Raw genomic sequence first — 19,187 nt, forward strand, 5'->3', positions numbered from 1 at the left:
AGAATATGCTTCAAAATGTTTTTAATAATATGCGTACTGAATTGAAGCCTGCATTGTAATGAACGGCAACCATTTTCAGCAACTTGTTTAAAAATTCAGATTAGCTTTTTTTGAATTGAGGTGGCTAGAAGCAAAGGAATGCTAGTGACATTTGTAATAACATGAGTTAAGTGCATCCAGTGTAAGCTAAAGTATCTAAAATCTTAGTGGCAAAGGGATATTTTAATCGCATCACACATTAAAATTTAAATAAAAAATTTCACCGATTTTACGAAAGCTTAAATATTTAAACCCCATTTTCTCAAAAGTAACTTAAGTGCACTTACAGCCCTTTACTTATGACCCCCTCAATTTAAATGCACTCTCTATATTGTATGATAACACCAATAATTAATATGCTAAATAAAGTAGACATTACATAACGAACATAGCCGCCTGAAAAGTTGAGTTTTTGAAAAAAAAAAATGTTACTACTCTACTGTATTTTGATAAATTCCGTAAAAGTGATGATCAAACTGAAAATCGTAATATCGTATTTTCCTACAACATAAATGGATACACTACTTTTCTCTCCTCCTATACCTAGTAAACTGATTTGTTTACATATTGCACTAGTAACATCAAACTCCTGTAATGGAAGGGGGCAACTGAGTTTCCGAGTATAGCCAGGTTAATGTTAAAAATGTTGGTAAAAATAAAGTGATTTCCCTGTATAATGTCCCTCTTCTGTCGACGATATTCTGATATCGCCACGATAAGAATTGAAGAGTTCGCGGGAAAAACGATGAATGCCACATTTCTGTTAAGGATTAGATAATGATCTAATTGAGTCTATAACAGCAAGATATAGTGCTGTTTCTATAGAAAATAAAGGAAAGGATTACTGTATTCGTGGTGATAATTCTCCTTTTTACCATTTTTCATAAGAACAACATTAAATTTCGTAGTGATCCATTGAATTAGATAATGACATCAACCTTAACAAAACTGTGACATTCATCGTTTTTACCGCGAACTCTTCAATTGTTACGAGTGAGATATATTCCGAAGAATTCAGTAAGAGTTTATACAGTAGCGTGCAAATTAATCCGAACAACGTAATTAATTATGAAAAAACACTTAAACGGGATAAAAAAAAGGATCTAAGACATACCTCAGTAATCTATGTGGCCTCCCATGTTCCTAACAACAGCTCTGAGACGATTTGGCATGGATTCCACTAATTTCCCACAAATATTCTTCATTTCTTCATCGCGAACCCATACACCAATGAGGGCAGAAATCATCTTCTCCTTTGTAGAACAATCCATTTTTTGCATTCTTCTTTTGCAAATTGACCGCAAGTTCTCAATGGGGTTGATGTCGGGTGAGTTGCCTGGCCAGGGGAGTACCTGAACATTCTTCTTGTTGAAGAATTCTGTAGTTTTTCGAGACGTATGGCATGGTGCCAGGTCTTGTTGGAACACACCTATGCCATCCGGAAATGATTTTTGTAGCTGGGGTACGATTCTGGTGTCCAATAAGTGAATATATTTGTCAGAATTCATCATTCCCTTGATAGGTATTAATGCTCCAGGCCCTTCATGTGTAAAACAACCCCAAAACGTTACTTTAGGGGGGTATTTGGGTGCTTGTTGGAGATGAACTGCTGTTACTTTTTCGGATCCTTTCCGTAGGTAAGAAACACGGTGGCCGTGGACCTCGAAATGAGACTCATCGGAAATGCGGTTTTTTTTTGCACATAACAGGGGTTAGCAGTTGCTTCTTAATAGGCTTACGAGCCCTTCGTCCAGCTTCAAAAAGCCTACGCCGCACTGTTGTGACGTGAATATTCGCCCCAGTGGTAGCCATTAACTCGCGGGTTAAGTCGACAGCAGTTAGTCTAGGATTTAATTTACTTTTCCTGACAATTAAACGATCATCTGCAGGTGAAGTCTTCCTTTTCCGGCCACAGTTTCCTTTTTTCTGGGGTGTGATGGATCCAGTCTCCCTGTATTCTTTTATGATCGAATTAACAGTAGCCAAACCGATGTTACATTCTGCAGCAATTTGCCTCTGTGTCATAGAAGAATGCTCTGCTAATGTTATAATCTTAAACCGTCTTCGTGGAGTTGTATCCATTTGTGAAGACGACAGAATGTACACAGGATTGCAGTATTAAGTCTTCAACACAACTGAAATGCTTATAAGTACAAAACTACAGGCAAAATGTCACAAATTATAAAAAAATAATAACCATAGACCTTCAACAATGGAATTACACGTACTACAGATGTCAATTAAAGCGGTAAGAGCAGCTGTGAGGCCAACAATGAAAGAAAATGTAAAAATATGTCGTGTTCGGATTAATTTGCACGCTACTGTAATCACTGAATTCGTAGCAAGATCTTGTTTTCAAAATAAAAGTTGAAGCTTTGCAAAGACAGTATGACGAACTTGGTTTTATTCCCACAAAACTTGAAAATAAAAACTGCGCAATATATACACGTTGTGGCTCGTTAATTAAAGACACAGCATCTCCGCGTCTCCAAGCACATAGTGGAGTATGCAACTTATGAATTTACTTTCATGAAAATAATTTATTACCCTCCGTAGAAAATCGTGTAAAATATATTCGTTGCCATCGACCACGTCGGATCCAACGGCTAGAAGGTTAACCACTAACACCACTAGACAACAAAGCCATATGTACCATGGCAAACCTCTGATGATCAATATTGTTACCCTTATTATGTACTAATAACTTATAATTTTTTACAGTGACGCAGAAGTTGGCGCATATTTACGAGGACTGGAAATTTCTGGATTTCGTCCAAGGATTGGTTCCCATAACGCGGTGGCTACCTCGTTACAAGTGGAAAGTTGACCTGGTGGGTGATCTTATATCAGGTGTTACCGTCGCGGTGATGCATATTCCTCAAGGTGAGTAACTCAGCAATATTTCCATATCGCATTTGTAATATTACGAACGTTTCAGTCGTATCTCTTGAGTTCAGAAACTTACGGTGTCACATTCCCTGGCATATTCTGTTGGAAAGCGCGTCGCACGGCGTCCTTCAATTCATCAATGGTGTCGTATCCGGTATGGCATAGTTGCGCTCCGCGGTCAATTGGGAGGCCTAGGCATGGCATAATTGCGCCCCGAAGAAATCAGGTACCAGAAGGGACATGGCATAGTATTAGTATTAGTATTTATTTATTTAACTTGGTAGAGATAAGGTCGTCAGGCCTTCTCTGCCCCTCTACCAGGAGATTCCAACTACAATATCAACAATAAAATTACAATTAGTATTAAATTTACAATTACAATTACAAATAACATTACAATTAGTATTACAATTACAATTACAATAAAATCAAAGTACGAAAATATTACCTGAATAATTAAAGCTAGATAATTTATCATAGAGAAACAAAGAATATTTTATATTTACTGAATTGTACAAATTAAATCTAGAATAACAAAATTGTATAGTGATGAAATTACTGAATATTGAAATATTTTGCGATAGATTAAAGAAACTATTTACAAGAAATCAATTACTGACCAAGTGCCTAGTAAGTTTTCGTTTGAATTCAATTTTATTTCGACAGTCCCTGATGCTAGCAGGTAGCGAATTCCAGAGTCTTGGCAGGGCTATTGTGAAAGAGGATGAGTATGAGGAGGTTCGATGGGATGGTATTGTTAGTATTGTTTCATGACGAGAGCGTGTGTTCAGATTATGGTGGGAAGAAAGGTAAGTGAAGCCAGACGACAGATACGAAGGAATAGAAGAGTTCAAGATTTCGAAGAGAAAGAGAAGTGAATGTAAATTTCTTTTCTTATCTAGTTTAAGCCAACCTATTGCTTCCAGGGATGGGGTAATATGATCATATTTACGAACATTACTTACAAAACGTACACACAAATTATGAGCACGTTGAAGTTTCATTTTGTTGTCGCTGGAGAGGTCAGTCAGTAAAATGTCCGCATAGTCGAAATAGGGAAATACAAGTGTCTGCACAAGGGACTTTTTTAAGCAAGAGGGGAGATGAACATTTATCCTTTTTAGCACGTGGATGGCATAGTTGCGCCCCGAAGGAATCAGGTAGCAGAATGGACATGGCATAGTTGCGCCCCGATGGACATAGTACACACGAAAGTGATTGTCATAATATAAACAAATTACTTACAAATATTACAGTGATAGCTGCATTGAAATTAGGTAGGCCTAGCATATGATCAATTTTAATATTTAAAATAGCACTTTTTTATCGATCACACACAATAAATGAACTGCATTTTTTGTTTGTACATCGATATCTTAACCCTACGGTACAGGGTTTCGAAAATTGAAACTTAGAACCATTGTGAATTATTAACTCTTTACCCTTTTCACTAAACTTAACATTCATTTTGAATTAACCTCACTATACGCCACAGACGGTGTGAAAATCATTAATAAAATGTCAAAGACTGCTAAGCCCCCATATTCCAACGGCTCACTCATTTGAATATTATGTCAGTTAATAAAGTACTGCCAACTTCATGGTGTTCATTTTAATGGAAGGCAATCGATAATCACCTCATAAACAGTAGAAAAACAGTTAATAAAGCACTGCCAACTTCATGGTGTTCATTTTAATGGAAGGCTATCGATAATCACCGCATAAACAGTAGAAAAACAGTTAATAAAATATTGCCAACTTCATGGTGTTCATTTTAATGGTATCGATAATGAATATTAAATCGCATAAGAAATCAATAAGGTTGGTTGATTACGAGGCTCGAGTTTCCGTAGTGTCTTTTTCTCTACTTATTTCATCGGGGCGCAACTATGCCATCCCCTTTTCTCTACCTGTTGGGAACGGGCGCAACTATGCCCACAAAATAGGGACCCTTTTTATCTGCTGCATTTTATCTTACCGTGGGGCGCAACTATGCCCTGCCCGTCGTATCGTAGCGCATTGTCACAGGTTGTGAGGTCAGGGCTGCGAGGTGGCCAGTCGAGAGGCGCTGGTAAGATGGGTGACCCACGACCAATCCAGCGTTGTGAGAACCTAATGCGCTGTGGGGTTTCATCAAGAGTACTGTTGCACAGGGACGGTACGACACTTGGTGAATTGAAGATCGCCGTGCTACGCGCTATCCAACAGATTATACCAGCAATGTCACACAGAACCTGGCGACGCATTATTTTGTGTGATGTATGTCTGCATTATGACCGGAATTACATAAATAGTGTGTATATTTGAGTTATTTATAGGGGGCAACGGGACTTTGTGCCCATCCTGTACAGCGGTTGGGACGTAAAGGGAGAAAGAAAACGTTCACTGGAATTTCTCGTGCAAAACTTCGTCTGTTAACGATAAACTGAAAACATTAACTTGGAGACAGCAGAGGAAAACTTACTTTTCTAGACCAGACTATTCGTAAAGTAGGTTTCTGTACCATCTATCAGTTCTTGTATTGTTAAATAAATTACAACAGTTTCTATTAAATATACTCACATCTCTCTGGTATTATTACCAGAGGAGTCCGGCCGGCGCCGTGGATCGTGTCCCGGCATGGCTCAGTTGGTAAGAGCGCTCAGCGCGCAGAGCTGAGAGGTCCTGGGTTCGATTCCCGGTGCTGGTACGAATTTTTATCGTATTTAATGGTAATAATACAATGGACTAGTTCACATTAGTCGTGTAATATTCAATGAGGTGGGCGATACCTCATACATATGAATATTTAATGTATTAACTGTTAGCAGTTGTCATGAAACTGATGTTGAATACGGCCATAAAGTCATTTAAATATGCGCTCCTGCATATATGACGTGTATCGTCTCAAGTGCAGGTAGTAAGGCCGTAAAATAGCATTACGAGAGGAGTTCGGCCGGCGCCGTGGATCGTGTCCCGGCATGGCTCAGTTGGTAAGAGCGCTCAGCGCGCAGAGCTGAGAGGTCCTGGGTTCGATTCCCTGTGCCGGTACGAATTTTTCTCGTATTTAATGGTAATAGAATATAATGTTTTATTTTCGCTGGCAGAGTCAAGGCCATAAGGCCTTCTCTTCCACTCAACCAGCCTTAATCAATACAATAGTTACATACATATTTAAATTAAGAATATTTACAATACACTAAAGATTTACCAGCAATATTCTTTAGTTACGTTTTGACGACTAGTACACTTTTATTTAATTTGAGATAAAACCTATAGTCCACACCTGTGGAGTAACGGTCAGCACGTCTGGCCGCAAAACCAGGTGACCCGGGTTCGAATCCCGGTCGGGGCAAGTTACTTGGTTGAGGCTTTTTCCGGGGTTTTCCCACAACCCAATACGAGCAAATGCTGGGTAACTTTCGGTGTTGGACTCCGGACTCATTTCACTGGCATTTTCACCTTTATATCATTCAGACGCTAAATAACCTGAGATGTTGATACAGCGTCGTAAAATAACCCAATAAAATAAATAAATATATACGACCTATACGAAAAAATAGTAACTTTATTTATGAGCTAATGGAATTCAATTCAGTCTATATGCAATATGTAAAGAATTATAATTAAGTTGAGATAGCTAGTTGGATAATCAACCGATGACGACAACAATCACTCCCAGTTTGGTCATTTCAGAGAATGAAAAGAATTTTCCCAACGTTTTTCCGTTGGCCATTATTCAGATGGTGTCCCGTGTGATTTCAATCTCAATAGATGCTCTGGATATTTTCATTTATATTCTGTGTTAATTAAATAATTGGAACACTTGTAATATTGAAATAATATTGTACTTATTTGTTCATTTATTTCACAGTTAAATAAAGTATAATCACTCAGTGATCGAAATAACTTCAGTTCTGCTTTATCTACTTGCTGGTAAACATTAAGCATGATCCATATTGCTAAGACAGAGATCAACGTCCGGAGAAAGAAAAGTGTTACACAATGTTAATTATATATATTTCAATAGGGTTCGTAGTACATAAACGAATGGAAAAAATAATTGTACATTTGCTAACATTTAACTGCTGATACACAAAAAGTTGAAGTCATAATTTTGTGCATTCTTTTGCGTTACAATAAAATAATAATAAGAATAATAATAATAATAATAATAATAATAATAATAACTCGATTAAGAGAGAAGTTTTATATGATATTCTTATTGAATTGCTATTCCCAAGAAACTAGTTCGATTAATTAAAATGTGTCTCAGTGAGACGTACAGCAGAGTCCGTATAGGCCAGATTTATCCGATGCTTTTCCAATTCACTGCGGGCTAAAGCAAGGAGATAAACTATCACCTTTACTTTTTAACTTTGCTCTAGAGTATGCCATTAGGAAAGTCCAGGATAACAGAGAGGGTTTATAATTGAACGGGTTAAATCAGCTGCTTGTCTATGCGGATGACGTGAATATGTTAGGAGAAAATCCACAAACGATTAGGGAAAACACGGAAATTTTACTGGAAGCAAGTAAAGAGATAGGGTTGGAAGTAAATCCCGAAAAGACAAAGTATATGATTATGTCTCGTGACCAGAATATTGTACGAAATGGAAATATAAAAATTGGACATTTATCTTTTGAAGAGGTGGAAAAATTCAAATACCTGGGAGCAACAGTAACAAATATAAATGATACTCGGAAGGAAATTAAACACAGAATAAATATGGGAAATGCGTGTTATTATTCGGTTGAGAAGCTTTTATCATCCAGTCTGCTGTCAAAAATCTGAAAGTTAGAATTTATAAAACAGTTATATTACCGGTTGTTCTTATGGTTGTGAAACTTGGACTCTCACTTTGAGAGAGGAATATAAGTTAAAGGTGTTTGAGAGTAAGGTGCTTAGGAAAATATTTGGGGCTAAGAGGGATGAAGTTACAGGAGAATGGAGAAAGTTACACAACACAGAACTGCACGCATTGTATTCTTCACCTGACATAATTAGGAACTTAAAATCCAGACGTTTGAGATGGGCAGGGCACGTAGGACGTATGGGCGAATCCAGAAATGTATAGGCCTATAGAGTGTTAGTTGTGAGACCGGAGGGAAAAAGACTTTTGGGGAGACCGAGACGTAGACGGGAGGATAATATTAAAATGGATTTGAGGGAGATGGGATATGATGATAGAGACTGGATTAATCTTGCTCAGGATAGGGACCAATGGCGGGCTTATGTGAGGGCGGCAATGAACCTCCGGGTTCCTTAAAAGCCACTAAGTAAGTAAGTAATAATAATAACAATGATGATAATAATAATAATAATAATAATATTAATAATAATAATAATAATAATAATAATAATAATAATAATGATTTATTTTTTCTGGCAGAGTTAAAGCCGTGAGGCCTTCTCTTCCACTAAACCTGAGGATAAAAAGGAAATAATTGATAATAATGTGATGTCTATTGTAAAAGACGAAGAATACTCCAAAGATGACAGAGTTACTCCAGAGTGAGCGCAAGCGACAAACATCCTACAAGACAAACCCAGGCTAATTTCTTACCAAGAAACTTTCCGTTAAACAAATGCATAATAATCATCGAGTAAACTGTATAATGAAGAAGTGTGTGTTATTTACAGTACACTGCTTATTGTATATTTAAGCTATGAATAAGGGAGTCTCTCTAAGTGAAACGAGATACGATAAGTGTTTAAGAGATCGGCACAATTATGCAAATAATATGGACATCTTTGCAGTGAACATGGTAGCATTATTGACTTAATATACAGAGACACTCAGCTTGTTTCTCTAAGTAATATTGAATCACCAAGCAGTCAAGAGACAGTGAAGAAATTTGTATACATAATACTCGTTTATTTATTTTCTCATTCGGACTGTTTTACCATATCGAACATTCAACTTTAATTTAAATGTGTGCAAAAATCAATATTAATACAGTTTAATAACTGCATATATTTTGTTGTATTTTAATCACAGAATAAGAAGTCGAAACAAGTCGTTTCAGAAAGTTTTCTGCGCACACAACCATGAGTAAATAGTCATTGTTTTCATAAATATTTATCCGAAGGCAAGAAGAGAAGTGCGTTTTTGTAACAGCTGAGAACACAGCGTTTCTTAATTGAAGTTATGAATAAGGAAAGCATAGTACGTTTGGCAAGGTGCTTAGTGTGTATACCCAAGAGATCGCCAATAAATACATGATTTTTAAACACCACAACTGATGTGGAAAATACACTGTGAAGATCGTTTCTTGAAACACACATGAAACACACGAATAAATGAAGATAATACATCTATGGAAGAGGCGGGTCAATAAGTAATAATTAGGGACCGGATTTTTATGTAACATCGAGGGGTGAAATATGTACATATTTATGTAAGAAAAATAAGCTGAATATGTACCAAAATATGTAAAATCATGAAAATATTTAATATCAATATCTGGCAGGTATAAGATAGGTAAGACACTCCAGTTGTGATTCCATAGAGCACCCGACTTTTTTACTGCATACTTGACACATTACTGTTTTACTAGTGAAAGCTTCGTCCATCGCAATCCATGATTTTATTTTTGTCGTTAGAGTTGAAGATACGGGGGCCATTTTAGTTAGTTAAAAGCAGTAGATAAACTCACTTGCACTTTATACTGTAAGTACAAAACTAGAGAACTGAGTGAAATGAATGACAACAGTACTGCAAGCACTGTTTCGCTTTACTGGATTAGGAGAAAATAAGAAGAGATGTGGGACACGTGCATTTTAACTGCTCCCTGTAAAAAACAAAGTACCGGTACCTACTAATATCTCAAACTATAGGCATTTACAAACTGTTGTTTGAAAAGTGACATTCCTGTCTCATTCAGAGGGGTAGAATTATTCCAGCCGAGAACCATATTTTCTAATTGCTCTCAAAATCCTATTTCCGTATAGGTCTACTAAATTTAAAGTAAAGAGGTCAAGCAGTAACCTGAAAAGCTATTTATTTTAATCTTTCAACATCTTTCCAGTTTGTTCCTTTACTCCAGCTTCTTTTCAAAAGTTGGCTACTTTATTGCGGCTCATGTCAGATTTGACATGGGTTTTCCGAGGGTGGGTAAGGTTGCAAATTGCATGGGAATGGCTTGTTAAGACGTGAGCAGAACAATTATAGTTCGAGACAAATCATTTCTCCTCGTCCCACTCCACCGCATGAAGGCAACGCTACTTTCTGAGTGATTTTTTACAATACAAGGTAGTTGTATGAGAAAGGTTGCCTTTTCTCACTCATATTTACAGTGGGCGGTATGGGGTGAGTGCCTCTGTTACTTCCTGGAACTAAGAACGTTATGTTTCGTCCCGAAATATATCCTTTCTTTGATAGATAAAAAGGCTTTTTAAATCTGTGTATTTTAAATTGTAAACTTCCCCAGCAGAAGTTTTTTTTTTTCCTTTTAGAGAAGTAAAAATGAATAAAACCCCTAAATATGTAGATTTATGTAATACCAAGTCATAATATGTAATGTGGGGTAAATATGTAAAAATATGTAGTATCAAATTTTAATATATTAATTGTAATTACAAGATTCGCAAAGATTTGTTATTTATATATGGTTAGGCTGAAAGGAATATAATATGTAATTACATAAAAATCCGGTCCCTAGTAATAATAGTCTATTAAACACGCATGTGTGCAACTTTCAGCCATATTTTGAGGGCTGGCTCGGGACCTCGAAAAGTGAGGGTGATTGTGGAATAATAATGATAACGAGAAGCGGAATAACCCCGAGATAAATCCCTCGCGCTCGCTTTATCGACCACAGTATCCTTCGTGGCCCAGACGAGGATAGAACCTGTTCCGACACGGTGAAAGCCAGAGAGGGTAACCACTCGGTCACGGGCATTGTTAGGGTTAATAAATGAACTTATAAATACATAGACGAAGGCATGGGATTTTTCATTTGAAAAATCCGTGGTGACACTTTTGGTCGACAAGCTCGCATTTGGGTTTTTCTCGGGGTTCTCCCGTTTCCCCAAAATCCGAATGAATGATAGTTATATCACAGTCTAGTATATACAGTCGCGAAGCTCAGTGCGTAGTAGATATGCAAACATTAGATAGTTGCTCACCACTAGGATCGCTAATATCGCCTCATTAGAGGCAATGCAAAATAGTACCGTCACAGTCTATTGTTTCTAGCACCCTCAAAACTCAAGCTTCGTGACTGTATATAGTAGACTGTGGTTATATTGTGAAGTCATTGCGATAATTTTCCCCGAACATTCTGAGTAGACAGTGGATGCGGGATGACTTATCGTTGAATGTAGGTGCACATTTACTATATGTTACACTTTTTTCATTCAGACCATTGGCTCAACAGGTTTTAAACGTAAACAGACGACGTCAACATGATACTGTATCTCCGTACAGTCAGAATGAAAAGAAAAATAACGTACTGTAGAACTGTAGAACATACCTTGCAAGGTCCAGTCCTCGTCATCATTGATGCAATTACCAGCGTTGCAGTAAACGACGATATATTCTCGTAAGTTGTCGAAGCTGAATCGTCTTCGGATATCGCTTAAACAGTTTTTGTATCGAGAGAATTTCTGAAGAAAACCTCTAAAATGGGGATCACTCAATTTCTTTAGAGAAATATTTGTACTGAGCATCATGTTGCACGTGTCGTTAGACCCGCACAACTAGGTGTTGATGATGATGATGATGATGATGATGATGATGATGATGATTCCTCAGATTTCATTTCAACGCATTTCCTGTGCGATGTACTGTTGCAATGTTTCTCTATAGCCTGAGTTGTTCTGGTTTTTATTTCAATTTTACATACATTACACACGATATTGTCTTCGTTAATACATAAAATGTCACTCCCATACTTCTTAATTGCATTTCTTATCTCTGAGCGAATTTAACGATTTGCTATTGTGAATGGATCACCACAACATATTCAACGCGTACTAAATACTTGAGCAGGATAACACAACTGCACACATTGCAACATACACAAAAGACCGAGTTCGAATCCCGGTCGGGGCAAGTTACCTGGTTGAGGTTTTATCCGGGGTTTTCCCTCAACCCAATACGAGCAAATGCTGGGTAACTTTCGGTGCTGGACCCCGGACTCATTTCACCGGCATTATCACCTTCATTTCATTCAGACGCTAAATAACCTAGATGTTGATACAGCGTCGTAAAATAACCCAATAAAATAAAATACACAAAAGACGGACGGCGCGGCACGTGTCATATAGGTACCCTGATACTAAAAAACTTCACTTTTCCTTAAGTCATCCCGCATCCACTATCTAATTATGAGTCAGGAATACAGTAGCGTGCAAATTAATCCGAACAACGTAATTACTTCTGCAAAAACACTCAAACGGGATAAAAAAAAAAAGGATCTAAGACATACCTCAGTAATCTATGTGGCCTCCCTTGTTCCTAATAGCAGCTCTGAGACGATTTGGCATGGATTCCACTAATTTCCCACAAATATTCTTCATTTCTTCATCGCGAAACCATACACCAATGAGGGCAGAAATCATCTTCTCCTTTATAGAACAATCCATTTTTTTGCATTCTTCTTTTGCAAATTGACCACAAGTTCTCAATGGGGTTGATGTCGGGTGAGTTGCCTGGCCAGGGGAGTACCTGAATATTCTTCTTGTTGAAGAATTCTGCAGTTTTTCGAGACGTATGGCATGGTGCCAGGTCTTGTTGGAACACACCTCTGTCATCCGGAAATGATTTTTGCAGCTGGGGTACGATTCTGGTTTCCAATAAGTGAATATATTTGTCAGAATTCATCATTCCCTTGATAGGTATTAAGGTATATGTATACGTTAGAAACACAAGAAATTATGAAAAACGGCATTTTTTGAAACATTATGTTTTAGATGCAGCATTTCTTCTTCTTTCATTTGCTGGTTTGCTTATTTAATTCTGACTGGTAGTTTTGTAGATAATGGCACTTTTCTATGATAGTAACAAATGGTTACACCCCCTTTTATCTGTCAAAATGTCAGATTTTTTTCCTGAAATACTAAGCCATTTTTACCCATTTCAAAGTACTCTGGAATTTCTAATAGTTCACAAGTAACTCATAGATAGCGATAGTGCACAGTTCTAGCCCTTCCTTCCATCTATGAACAGAAATTATAAATAAAACAGCAGAAAGAAAAGTTGTTTATGTACAAGCTTCATACACGTGGTTACACAGGTTATGAGTATTATTTCCAGCTGTTTGTGTCTTTAGTTTCAGTTTAGTGTTCTCTTTACATATTTATTTTAGTGTTAGTTATTATAGTGCGTTTAGTTTAGTGTTATTTTATAGTGCTGTGTGGCAGTGATGGCTAACAAACGTAATACAAGCAGGAAGAAGCAAAGGAAATTTTATGGGAAGAAGAAGGAAACAAATGTAACTACAGATAGACATCGTCCACCATCAAGTGAACACACAGAACATTATGGCTTTATTCTTTTTGATGTTAGATATTTAACAAAATTAATTTTACTACTGGCTTGTCCAGAATGTCTTATGGTGGGTTCAGTTTCATTATGTTTGAATAGTGGCAAGAGAAATGGTTTGGCAGTATGTGTGAAACTGGCTTGTTCAGCCTGTGGGTATAATTCTGATGAATTATTCTCAAGCCACAAAGTTTCAAAATATTTTGAAATAAACAGGAGAATTGTCTATGCGAGCCGAGAAATTGGTTGTGGCTATAGTGAACTGAACAGGTTATGTTACCTTCTGGGCTTGCCATGTGGCCTCAGTAAAAATTCTTATCAGGGTCATATCAAGCATGTAAACAAAGTGGTAACACAGCTTGCTTATGATACAATGAATGATGCTGCTAATGAAGTACGTGAAAATACTGGTAGCAATGAATGTGCAGTGTCAGTTGATGGAACGTGGCAACGGAGAGGGTTTTCTTCTTTGTCGGGTGTTGTGACAGCCGTGTCAGTAAAAACTGGTAAAGTTCTCGATGTGGAGGTAATGTCCAAAAGCTGCATGTCTTGCAGAATGCATGCTAAGGAAGACAAAAAATCACCTTCATATCAGACTTGGCTAGCAGATCATGTACCAGTATGCTCGTGTAACTACAAGGGATCTTCACCTAACATGGAACCTGTTGGGGCAGGTAGGCTCTTTTTGAGGTCAGTCCAAAATAGAGGATTACTTTATACTCAATATTTAGGAGATGGCGACTCAAAAAGTTTCAAAACTGTATCTGAACTTGACCCATATGATGGGAAAGAGATTGTGAAATTAGAATGTGTAGGGCATTACCAAAAGCGTTTAGGCAAAGGTCTTCGGCAATTAGTTAAGACCAAAAAGATCGGTGGAAAGGGGAAACTGACTCAAGCCCTCATAGACAAACTTCAAAATTACTTTGGTATTGCCCTCAGGTCTAACACAGAAAGTGTAGAAAAAATTAAAAGAGCTATCTGGGCCTCTATGTTCCATGGCGCAGCAAATGACAGCCAGCCACTTCATTCAAAGTGTCCACTAGGTGAAGACAGTTGGTGCACTTATCAAGTGGCCAAAGCAAAAGGCAACCCTTACAAGCATGAAGGTCCTGGTATTCCCATTGCAGTGATTAGACAAATGAAACCGGCCTACGAAAGACTGACGGACGATAAGATGTTGCATAAATGCCTGCATGGGAAGACCCAGAACATTAACGAGTCCTTCAATGGGATGATCTGGAAAAGGTGTCCAAAAGAAACCTATGTGGGACATGCAACACTGAATTTGTGTGTAATGGATGCAGTGTTCCACTACAACCGTGGTCCTGAAGTGGAGCTGGACATCCTAAGGAAGATGGGAATTGAACCTGGACTGATCACAACTACGGGCATATCTTCTTCGAAGGTTGTAAAGGATGTAATGAAGAGAAATCAGGCTACACCAGAAGCAAGAAGCAGAAGAAGATACCTGAGAGGAAGAAAAAAAATGAAGGTGGATCGCGAGACTACTGCTGAGGGTATAATGTATGAAGCAGGAGGATTTTGACAGCCTAACTTTCAACTGCCGTTTCCCGTAAGTACAGTTTATTGACATATTGGCTTAAGGAAAACATCATATCTCATCCAAGAAAAAAGATAGAGGTATGATTCTGGTATCATTTTGAAGCTTGGAATGTAATCCAGTGCATGAATCAAATAAAAATTTGATCTACATGTTCACAGAACCATTAAAAATTTTTTTCTTCAAGGTTGTATACTTTTTTTGTTTAATATTTTACAAAATTTAAGATATTTATGGTAAATTACAGCAAAATGTTATTCAAAGTTTATTCAGGCACTAGACAAACATTTTTCCTATAAAACAGTGAAGGAATTTTGAAAATAGCTTCATTAGGAAAGAGGGTATCATGTTTACCGTTTTATTACATTTTTTAAACAAAAAAATATTATTATAAACAATTTCAAAGAACAATTGTTTAAAAATAGTTAAATCTGTTAATAACAATGTATTCTTGTAGCTGAAAATATTGAGAGCCCTAAATGTTGCCTATTTTAAATTTTCACCCCCTATTGTATACATATACCTTTGCTCCACGCCCTTCATGTGTAAAACAACCCCAAAACATTACTTTAGGGGGGTATTTGTGTGCTTGTTGGAGATGAGCTGCTGTTACTTTTTCGGATCCTTTCCGTATGTAAGAAACACGGTGACCGTGGACCTCGAAATGAGACTCATCGGAAAATAGTACATTCTTCCAGTCATTCACTGTCCAGTGTTGATGTAATTTTGCCCACATTAAGCGTTTTTTGCACATAACAGGGGTTAGCAGTTGCTTCTTAATAGGCTTACGAGCCCTTCGTCCAGCTTCCAAAAGCCTACGCCGCACTGTTGTGACGTGAATATTCGCCCCAGTGGTAGCCATTAACTCGCGGGTTAAGTCGACAGCAATTAGTCTAGGATTTAATTTACTTTTCCTGACAATTAAACGATCATCTTCAGGTGAATTCTTCCTTTTCCGGCCACAGTTTCCTTTTTTCTGGGGTGTGATGGATCGAGTCTCCCTGTATCGTTTTATGATCGAATTAACAGTAGCCAAACCGATGTGACATTCTGCAGCAATTTGCCGCTGTGTCATGGAAGAATGCTCCGCTAATGTTATAATTTTTGACCGTTTTCGTGGAGTTGTATCCATTTGTGAAGACGACAGAATGTACACAGGATTGCAGTATTAAGTCTTCAATACAACTGAGTCCACACCTGTGGAGTAACGGTCAGAGCGTCTGGCTGCGAAACCAGGTGGCCCGGGTTCGAATTCCGGTCGGGGCAAGTTACCTGGTTGAGGTTTTTTCCGGGGTTTTCCCTCAACCCAATCCTAGCAAATGCTGGGTAACTTTCGGTGCTGGACCCCGGACTCATTTCACCGGCATTATCACCTTCATATCATTCAGACGCTAAATAACCTAGATGTTGATACAGCGTCGTAAAATAACCCAATAAAATAAAAAATATAAATACAACTGAAATGCTTATAAGTACAACACGACAGGCAAAATGTCACATATTATAAAAAAATAATGACAGACTTTCAACAATGGAATTACACGTACTACAGATGTCAATTAAAGCGGTATGAGCAGCTGTGAGGCCAACAATGACAGAAAATGTAAAAATATGTCGTGTTCGGTTTAATTTGCACGCTACTGTATGTTTTCAACGAGAATGTTGGGGCAATTATTCCGAACCTCGGAAGCTAATTCCAAACCTTATACTTTCTGTGATAATTAATGTCACATTGTTTTTTTTTTAGATTTAATCATGAATTATTGTATGTTTACAGGTATGGCGTATGCGCTCCTTGCATCTGTTCCGCCTATAGTTGGAATATACATGGCCTTCTTTCCGGTTCTAATTTATACGATACTTGGTACATCTAAACACATCTCTATGGGTGAGTACTGCAGAATACTATATAACACAGAGTGAACCAGCCAGGGCTAAACTTCTAACCGCACTCACGGCGGCTTATTTATACGTAACGACGTTACCATATGCGGAGGATTCGTTCCGCGCTTTTGCGGTTAGTATTGCGCAGGGTTGCCAGATTTTAAATATACCAAAGATGGACATCTTTTTTCCATCATATAATACGGCACTTACTTTTGTCTTAAAAAGAAACACAAAAAAAATGGAATAAAAATTATCCCTCTACGTATATACAGTTAGTGATTAATATGAATCTCAAAATTTCAATTTTAATTAAAAATCAAATTGTAGGTACAGGTTTCCAAGTACAAAACAATATTTATCTGGCTGTAAGTTACATCATGTTTCTCTGGCGTCTTTCTGAAGAGCTTGTGACAATAATTAATATGTTTAAGCAAAATTATAAACGTAATGGCTTAATAGTAATTCTGTCTCAATTTTCTCCAGCTGTTTATTATTAACAGTAAAGCACAAATTCCAAAAGGTGCATCACGTGTGACAAAATATTTAAATTTCAATGTTTATTAATTGTAAGGAGGTAGTGAAAGAAGAAGAAAAAGAAGAAGAAGAAGAAGAAGTTTATTAATTGATTACAATGACATAAAATTTTATATCTAAATTCATATTTATTTTGTGACTTTGAATATTAGTTCTCAAAGCCCATCATTTAACATACAGTATACATTTACAGAGTTTATATACATTTTATCACTGAACTTCAGCATTTTCAACAAGCTTTTTTCCATTTTCTGTATCATGCATTTCTGATGAACGTCTCTTTTTAAATGTTTAGAAATATCATATTCAGCACTGAATTCGCTGTTGCAAACCTTAACACTTGCCAAAATATTCGTTTTTTTTTCCAATGTGCAAACTTACATAGTTAAAAATTAATTTTAAATGTAATGTAATTATTTAGACCTAGAAGAAAATAGTTAGGCCCTACTAGATAACGATAAAAGCATACAAGTGATGTTAATTTTCTGAACGAGGGACTTTTTGCTTCCCGCCTCGAATCGAAGCGGGACTCGGGATTTTTATATGAAAATCGGGACATGTCCTGCCAAATCGGGACATCTGACAACCCTGGTATTGCGTAATGGTGTACTTACCGAATTCATGTTCGAAATGACGTCCTTGTGATATCTGATATCTGAGAGCCTGCACATCTCCTGAAGACATATCCAGCAACTCGCCGCAGTTCGTTGTCCGAAATGGCTCGATTTTGTCATGGAGCGGTTGTTCGTGGAAACGGTGTGGATTTTCACTGTCACAGTATCGATTGTTTTCAGTGTCTACGTAATCACTGAGCTGGAACCATGCTTTGTCACTATTAGTCCATCATACACTGACTATTGGAACCACTTGTAAATCCTAAGGCCCGTAACACACTTGCAGAGTTTTCGCCAGCGAGAAATGTGTAGCGAGAAAATTAAAAAATTGATAACATGGATTCAAATGGACGTCCACACACTGGAAGAGATTCTCGTTCGAGGCAAAAACCTCGCGCGAGTTTCTCGCTGGAATCGGTAGCTCAGCGAATTTTCTTGACACATTTATCAAAGATGTTTGACATTTATACTCTTTATGACGATTGAATGTAGAAAAAGATATCACAGGTGGCGATGAATTGTATTGGTTTTATTTGAAAATGAGGAAAGATGGCTAATAATTGCAGTCTGAAACTTATCGAACTTGTACGATGTCACCCGTAGGCCTATTTATATGGTACACGGAATGAAAACTACAAAAACACGAAACTTAAAGAAGAAATCTGGAGATAAATATCAGATTATCTGAAAATAAATAGGGCTATATTTTATTTTGATGAGATTTAATAGTATTAATTAAACATTTGAAATAATGTATCTATGTCTTAACAGTTTACATAATTTTAATCAGAACATAGCAAAGAATCCTCTATCATATCTTGAATAGCAAAAAACTGAGGTCCATTCAATCTGAAATAACGCCTATACGTATCATCATTCAAATCGAAACCAGTGTCCAAAAGTCGCCCTTATTTTCGTAAGATACAATGTGATTTTCAGATATTTCTGGCTTTAATTTGAGGCCTACATGTTTTTTTCATTAACAAAATATTTTCATGTAACTCCATTTCCTCCTCATCTGAATACTCAGATTCAACATAGCGTTCGTACGTAATTTGTAAAGTACGACAACATACTTACAGGTTATATATTTAAGTACGACAATATACGTAAATACATAACCTATAATATTTCCCCCAATGAGTGATTACTATAATCAGACAAATGCTTTCTGCATGAAGGCAGTGCATA

At 37.2% G+C, this 19,187-nt stretch overlaps 1 protein-coding gene and 1 non-coding gene across 2 annotated transcripts in view; both read left to right on the forward strand.

The window, feature by feature from the left end:
- The window catches only part of LOC138708135 (prestin-like), a 177,307-nt gene that overhangs the window by 115,684 nt on the left and 42,436 nt on the right, over positions 1-19,187 (forward strand). Inside the window, exons 2-3 of the mRNA XM_069838358.1 lie at positions 2,761-2,922; positions 16,739-16,849. Coding sequence (XP_069694459.1) covers positions 2,761-2,922; positions 16,739-16,849 — 273 coding nt within the window. The remainder of the gene's footprint in view (positions 1-2,760; positions 2,923-16,738; positions 16,850-19,187) is intronic.
- Positions 5,542-5,617, forward strand: TRNAC-GCA (transfer RNA cysteine (anticodon GCA)). The gene has a single exon. It is a non-coding gene; the product is annotated as a tRNA-Cys (tRNA).

The sequence above is a fragment of the Periplaneta americana genome, chromosome 10 (assembly GCF_040183065.1).
Source record: "Periplaneta americana isolate PAMFEO1 chromosome 10, P.americana_PAMFEO1_priV1, whole genome shotgun sequence".
In the NCBI taxonomy this organism is placed as follows: domain Eukaryota; kingdom Metazoa; phylum Arthropoda; class Insecta; order Blattodea; family Blattidae; genus Periplaneta; species Periplaneta americana.